Source organism: Eschscholzia californica, unplaced genomic scaffold (genome assembly GCF_041429995.1).
Source record: "Eschscholzia californica isolate CP2 unplaced genomic scaffold, dmEscCali1.0.p SCAF_5, whole genome shotgun sequence".
Taxonomy (NCBI): domain Eukaryota; kingdom Viridiplantae; phylum Streptophyta; class Magnoliopsida; order Ranunculales; family Papaveraceae; genus Eschscholzia; species Eschscholzia californica.
Window position 1 is genome coordinate 37,061,882 of NW_028238472.1, and position 7,188 is coordinate 37,069,069.

At 36.5% G+C, this 7,188-nt stretch overlaps 2 protein-coding genes across 2 annotated transcripts; one reads left to right on the forward strand and one right to left on the reverse strand.

The window, feature by feature from the left end:
* The first annotated feature begins 755 nt into the window (after positions 1–755).
* LOC147538943 (uncharacterized) lies at positions 756–2,982 on the forward strand. Its single transcript, XM_086640762.1, has 4 exons — positions 756–894; positions 1,100–1,155; positions 2,600–2,641; positions 2,735–2,982. The coding sequence occupies exons 1-4, from the start codon at positions 879–881 to the stop codon at positions 2,813–2,815; spliced, it is 195 nt and encodes a 64-aa protein (XP_086496888.1). The 5' UTR covers positions 756–878; the 3' UTR covers positions 2,816–2,982.
* A 1,236-nt stretch (positions 2,983–4,218) lies between these two features.
* On the reverse strand, positions 4,219–6,849 carry LOC147538944 (uncharacterized). The gene is made up of 2 exons (XM_086640760.1): positions 6,431–6,849; positions 4,219–4,766 (listed from the first exon to the last, which is right to left on the reverse strand). The coding sequence occupies exons 1-2, from the start codon at positions 6,683–6,685 to the stop codon at positions 4,572–4,574; spliced, it is 450 nt and encodes a 149-aa protein (XP_086496886.1). The 5' UTR covers positions 6,686–6,849; the 3' UTR covers positions 4,219–4,571.
* Between the last annotated feature and the right edge of the window lie 339 nt (positions 6,850–7,188).

The window sequence follows — 7,188 nt, forward strand, 5'->3', positions numbered from 1 at the left end:
CTCTAAATGGATCAATATGTCTAGCACGTATAATATATATGTGTAAGAAAGCAAGTATCTTGACGCGGAACATTTGGAAGGAGAGAAATGTGATTGTATTCAACCTGTCAATTCTCAGCGAACATAATATATTTTTTCGATACTTTGCTGACCTTCAACTACTTACAGATCCAGGACCTAATAACCAACAACAACCATTAAATATCAAACATTTGTGGGTTCAACCACCCCATAATTACTTCAAAATCGATTTAGACAGATCGGGTTCATCTCAGAGTGCGACATTTGCGGCCAATATCAAGAGATTGGAGAGGTTTAATTTTAGGCGGTTGCTCCAAACGAATACACGATCACAGATCAAGAAGATACCTAACTGATATCATTTTTTGAAGTTCCACTCGCTTATTATCGTAATTGTAATATCATGACTCATGATCTAGCAACATATGCCACTATGACTCATGAACCATGATTCTAGAATCAACATTGTATGCCAATTTGTATTAAAAACTCGCTTTATTTAAGCGTTATGCATCAACAGTTGGTAGCCCAAGTGGTTCCAAAGTGTTGACATGAGTCATGATGGCTATAGGCCCGGTCTTGTTGGCTATTTGATTTGAGATTATTAGGGTGTAAATAATGTAGTTGGGCTTTAGGTCATTGTCATGTTGGCTATAGGCCCGGTCTTGTTTCAGTTTGAGTGACTGATGAGATTAATCCGACAATCTGTTGGGTTTTAGTGTTTGACCCCAACTCCCCAACTCCAATCACCACTATAAATAGGAAGAGACCAAGACGAAAAAGGGTGGGATTTATTTGACTAGGGTTCGTTCTATCTACGCAACTCTCCTTCCTAATTTTCAACTTCACATCAAGACATGTCTTCCAAGCAAGGTAAATTCCCCACCCTTTCTCTATCTCTCTCTCTCTAGAGATCCATCTCTGTGAAGAATTCTCGCTTACACCATCTATTTGATTCCCTAACTAACCAGTTTAGTATTTTATGAAGATGTCGATTTGATTTGGATTCTATAGATTTACAGTTTCTTATTAGTTTGTAGTTGATAACCTTGATTTTTTCTAATTGGGGGTTTTATAGGTGGAAAGGCGAAACCTTTGAAGCAACCCAAGGTTGACAAGAAAGAATACGACGAGGTATCTCTCTCTCTCTCCCTCTCTCTTAATTATATTAGTTGGGATTGATGCCTTTGCAAATATATAGTTGGAAACAATAAGAGCTTATTCATCTATCAATTTGGTCAAGACACAAGATGAGTGATTAGTGGTTGAATGATTGTTTAGCTATCTTTATTTAAAGAGAACTTTTTAGTAAAATTGGTTAGTTTGTTTTGGTTACATTTATAGACATGAAAACTCTTAGACGTTAATTGAGTTTGTAAGGCTTAATGTATTAGTATTTTGTATATTATAGTGTTTGAAATTGTTTGTTCCTTTAATGCTAATGAGTATTAGTATTTTGTTTATGATGTATGAATGGAAAAATATCTGAACCCCTTCGTTTAGGTCGATTTACTAGGACAGAGGAAGGTGGTATTAAAGATTATCTAAATCCTTGTTTTAGTTAGTACTCTGCGAGTGTGCCCACGTTCTATAAGCCTTCAACAGAGAGTACTTCGAACTGGCCGTTCACGCATTAAAGGTTACTATCTCATCCTTTTTTCTGATTCTTTTGCTTTAAGTGCTTATTCCATAAAGAACACTTTTTCCTTCTTCTACCAGCTTCCAACAACCCCCTTTCGCCATACCATGCCTCTCTGTTTTATCTTCGTTTTCCTCTCTCTCTCTCTCTCTCTCTCTCTCTTACTCTTCTTCAGTCCATCTCTGTATTGCTAAGTTAAGTTGATTCCCAATTCTCATTCCTCAAGTTGATACTGAAGCCCTACATATTTTGTTTCATCTACTTTTCTGCCATCTGGTCTCGCTCGCGCTGTAGATGGTCTGAAACTCCTTTTTTGGCAGTTTGACGTTTCTTAAATAGATGTAATAACCTATTCATGTGATCATTTTATGAGCATGACCAGTTCTATCTCAACAGAAATACTTTAACCTATGTTAGTGATACTAATCCCCTTGGGTCAAACCACATGCAAGCACTCAAGGTAATGAATAAAAACTACATAGAAATTAACTCAAATTTGGATTAATTGAAAACAAAAGCAACACTCAAAATACGATGCCCAAGCTGTGATTCTCAAACCGTAGTTTTTAACCTTTGTAAAGGTATGATTTTCCATCACATTGATTAGTTAAGTGTAGATTTCTTGCTTGAGCCTGTAAAGGTATAATTCAATGCTTCTTCTATTATTAGTTCCTTATTTATTCCTTGTGTTACTATTGGCTCAGAGCTAAATTATGCGCCTATCTTCTATTCGTAGGGCCCTTTTGAATATATTATTGAAGTTTTCAATTAATCAAGTGTTTGATTCTAGTTACAGAACTAGGGATTGTTATAGTGTGTAAGCCTCCTTTTTAGTTAATGCATACGCGTTTACCTCACTTCATTCTTTAGTCCATCCAATGTTGGCGAGAGAAAGAGGCATCTTACACATGTTGGTTGTGGTTTTGTTGTTTTTTGTAGGATGATTTAGCAAAGATTCAGAAGAAGAGAGAAGAGGAGAAGGTGAACTGTTATATTTTGCCGAAAGAATTATTTCATTCGTTTACATTAGTGAGAAGTTAGCAACATATTAACTTGGTCTCGATCTCATGACAGGCACTAAAAGAGCTGAGGGCTAAGGCCTCACAGAAGGGCTCATTTGGTGGTGCTGGACTGAAGAAAAGTGGGAAGAAATAAACTATTATGCTATATAAAATGTAGTATATTTGTCTATGAAAGTCATTCCAGGTTGGGTAGATTATCGATGTAAACTGTTAATCTTGTCTATCCGCAAACTGTTGGAAACTGCTACTTAACTATTACTCCTATCTTTTATAAGCACGTGTTATGTTCGATTACTGAAACTCAGATGCTTATCGGACAAATTGCAATCTGTTATCAGCAGAGTCTACCAATTGAGTGATTTATGCTCCATGCTATTTGTAGTTTACAATTTTAGATGTCCAATTTAACAAAACTTGCAGTCTAAACATAGTAGGTAAGAATTATGTGGAGTGTGTTGAAGCAGAACTGAAATTCAAATACAAAGATCTTAATTTGGGGTACTATAGTAGAAGAAAAGGTCCTATAGTAGAAGAAAACTAGGCAGACGATCTAAGGTATGGGATCACCCACATGAACCTTATAGAAAAGCTGTTAGGATTACGAAATACTCCAAAGAATCGAAAGGGGTACTTGAAGATGATCTTCTTTCCTAATACCCAAACCAAAATGATTTTATTATCTTTGTAAACCAGATTTTACTTTGGACTCAGACATATAGTTCTTCTTGCTGCAAAATCATCTCACAGCCGAGATTGGTAGGGGAAAACATCACATAAAAGTATCACAAAGAAGTAGATGATAGACGAAACATTAAGTGTTTTTAGCGTCCCTGGGCTAATCCTATAGACTCGGCGTAAATTTAATTCTCAACAAGAATTGGGTGATTGAATATGTATAATATTTGATTATCTATGTTATACGCAAATAATGTGTCTTTATATCCTCGAATGTATATGATGTTTATGAAAAGATAGATTCCAAAAGTAACCTTTCCAAAGTGAGGAAAAATTATGAAGATATCTGCCTAGCAGACAACAAGCTTCATTATGCTTGAGTCGCTTGACCTAACTGAAAACACTTTCGAGCTAAGTTGGCAGGAGTTTCCTTGATGGCATAGTTATAGCTTCACTCTTCCATCATCAGACTAGTATAGTTTTTCTTGTTTGGTGTTTGGATAGCTGAAAACACTCTCCGTGCTAAGATTTCCTCGTTTAGTGTCTAGATATCTGAAACCCCTCTATGTTCTAAGCTATAAGAAAATTTGGTATTTTTGTCGGATTTTTTTCTTCAAATCTGCTATTGTATTTGACATGTATCATGTGGAATCTGAAGTTAAATGTTTGATTACTTAAATTTGGGGGTCCATATCAGGATGAAATACCAAGTAGTTTCATTGATCATCTAGGTAGTATCTTTTTTTATCTCATTGTCTAAGTTGGATTCACGTCGATCTGAATTGTCCAACTTGTATCCAACCTAGATAAGTCATTCAGAGTTGGACGAGTAAAACATAATGAGTCAGACAATAACGCATATTTCGAAAAGATTCCATATCTGATGAATTAGAAGACATAGATGCAGGGTAAAACGAGAAAACTGATGCAAAAAATAGAGGAAATAACTCCAAGTCACAATTCATATCACATACTTGAAAGTTGTTGATGGGGAGAACAAAAAATTCATCTCATTAACTCCAGTGTCCTTCCCCATAAGGATTCCGAAACATCTTAGACAGCATATCAAGGATAACATCACACAACCTTTCGGATAGTCTGACAGTTGTGAGCTCAGAAACACCACAGACGAGTACTTCCCATTCGTAACTATGGTATTAAAACCATTCAAGATATTTAAGGCCTGCTAGTCCTACAAAAATATATTGCATTCTCTACTGATTTTCAGGGTTTTCAGGTTCTTCCTTTTCAGGGTCCTCCTCCCCCTCTTCTTCCTCTTTCCTTTCTTCTTCTTCTTCCTCGTCTTCTTCAGGAGGATCTGCTGGTAATGGAGGTGGCAATGGTGTTTTCATTGGACTGAATTGTGGGAATATATCTGGTCTTCGTCCTGGCCTTGGCCTTTCCCATTCCTGCAATATATCACACACATCTCAAACAATTTTTTAATTTAACTGATTTCATATTAACATGTGTCGGTATATTAAGCGTACGTAAAGGCATAGAGTGAATGATGCAATATATCCACCGCCAGAAAAAAGTCCAACATTTCTAACATGTCGGCAGGGTACCATATTTCAGTTTCTTGTATAACTTTTGTGGAAAATTTGGTTGGTCTAAAAATAATAACAAATCCATTACATTGATTACAATGACGAAGATGTTTAAACGATGAAAATATAATCGAAAAATTATGTTAAGAAGGACACAAATGATGTTCAGTGAACCACAATCATTACTCTGCAGCCATCACCGGCATACTCTCAAATATACAAGAAAATATAATAGCTTTGGATTTAAATAACTTTAAGAAACAATGCATAAAATGATTCACAACTAGGAAATAAAACACTCGATTAATATTCAAAATGGTTTGAAGCTTATATATTATTATATTCTTTTTATCCTTATTCTTTCACTATCTCCATACGTTTGTCTCGAAGATCTTTCATAATATACTTCTATTTCCCTATTCCTCGTATAATTTTCTGCTCAACTTTCACAATCACCACAAACCAAGGGATCACAATGTTACACGACGCAAATAAACAATGTCCAAAAAGGCGCATAGGATGCGCATCGAGGCATACGCCTCAAGGCACAAAATATAGGTCGCATTAGAACTTACGCCTCGGTGTTGTAGTAACTTTGTTTGTTTTTCTTTAACTTCTAAAGGTAGTCAAAAGGGTAGAAGTGACTGAAAGCATTCATATCCTTTAACTTTACTATTAAAAAATTAATTTCATGTAGTAACATAAACATATACTACTAATAGATTAAAATATTGTAACTGTATTAAAATATATGAGATTGAAGCTAAGCCATTTTACCGCCTCGCATTGTCAAAGACAACCGTATCAAGTCGTAAAACGTTTTTTTAAACGTTGAGCATAAACTAATTTGTCACATCGTCCATCGAAACTTGAATCAGCAATACGTAAATTGTTCAAACTCCCAATTTAAGTGAGCTTATTGCTTTCAATTAGCTCAACGGATCTACTCACGAACACTAGGGAGAGAGGTTTGAAAGGGAAGGAAGGAGGTAATTTCGTCATTTCAAGTTATACTTAGACTTCCTTTTCATATCTAAAGAGGCATTCCAATTTCCAATCAGAAGTTTGTAATCTTTCACACACCAGGTCTAGCAAGTAAGCTCAAGCAGCTTCATTGAAGCTAGGGTTTCTCGATAGATACCTAACGCACCAAGACAGGGCTATAGAGTGTAACCCATTTTCTAGCAAGTAAGCTCAAGCAGCGTCATTGAAGCTAGGGTTCGCGATAGACACCTAACGCACCAAGACAGAACTATAGAGTGTAACCCATTTTCTAGCAAGTAAGTTCAATCAGCGTCATTGAAGCTAGGGTTCTCAATGGACACCAAACAAAGTGGATACAGAATTAAATCTTTGAGTTCAAAAAACAAACTTCCCAACTGAATTCTAGGGTTTCAAAATCAACTAGATACTTCTCTTCACAAAATGAATGAATTAACACCCGTGAAGAATTGGGGGATATCTGAACAATTTCCATGATTTGATAAATACGTCAAGTAGTGAGAGTAAGATTTTGTACTTACAATAGGGAAATCAAGAGGAGAACGACGAGTCATCTTTTCTTCATCAGGAGCCATAGAAACAACCTGCAACTTCTGGCGCGAAAACAATTGCCTCCGAGGGACTACCATCAAAGGCTTAAAATTGAAAGTACATCCACTTCTTAACTGTGAGCTTAGGTTAAAATTGGTAGAAGAAGATGAAGAAAACGAAGTTGATGAAGAGACAACCATCGTTGAAATTGATGGGAGAGGAATCGTCAGGCAAAACAACGCCATTTTTCTCTCTCTCTCTACGACATATACCAGCCGACCTTAGGAATGGCTATCCTTTCGTTTATGTATTTTCGCTTAGATTATTTTTCTCCGTTGGATCATTTCATGAGGGTTATGGCTGCGACCTTGGGAATGGCTATCCTTAAAGTCATGTGGTCGAACGACCATAGATTGGAAATGATCCTATATTTCCCAACCTAAGTCCCGATCCGTTCAGAGGTCTGGGACGAAGAAATCAACTAAACAAGCATAGTTCGCTTGAACTTCAAGCAAAACCTGAAGAAAGCTAAGTAACGTGGAACGTTAAAACATGTCAAAAGTCCACTTTCTGTACACGATCTGCAAAATCGCTCGAGGATCTGTCAGTGTAAGAAAATAAGCAATCATGGAATGTTATCATCCTAATGGCCATCAACGTGGCGTCCTCTAAGTCGGTGCCTTATCATCGCATCATCTCAGTCGGTCATCATAGTCGGCCTATCGAATCTTTATAAGCATCACAACTT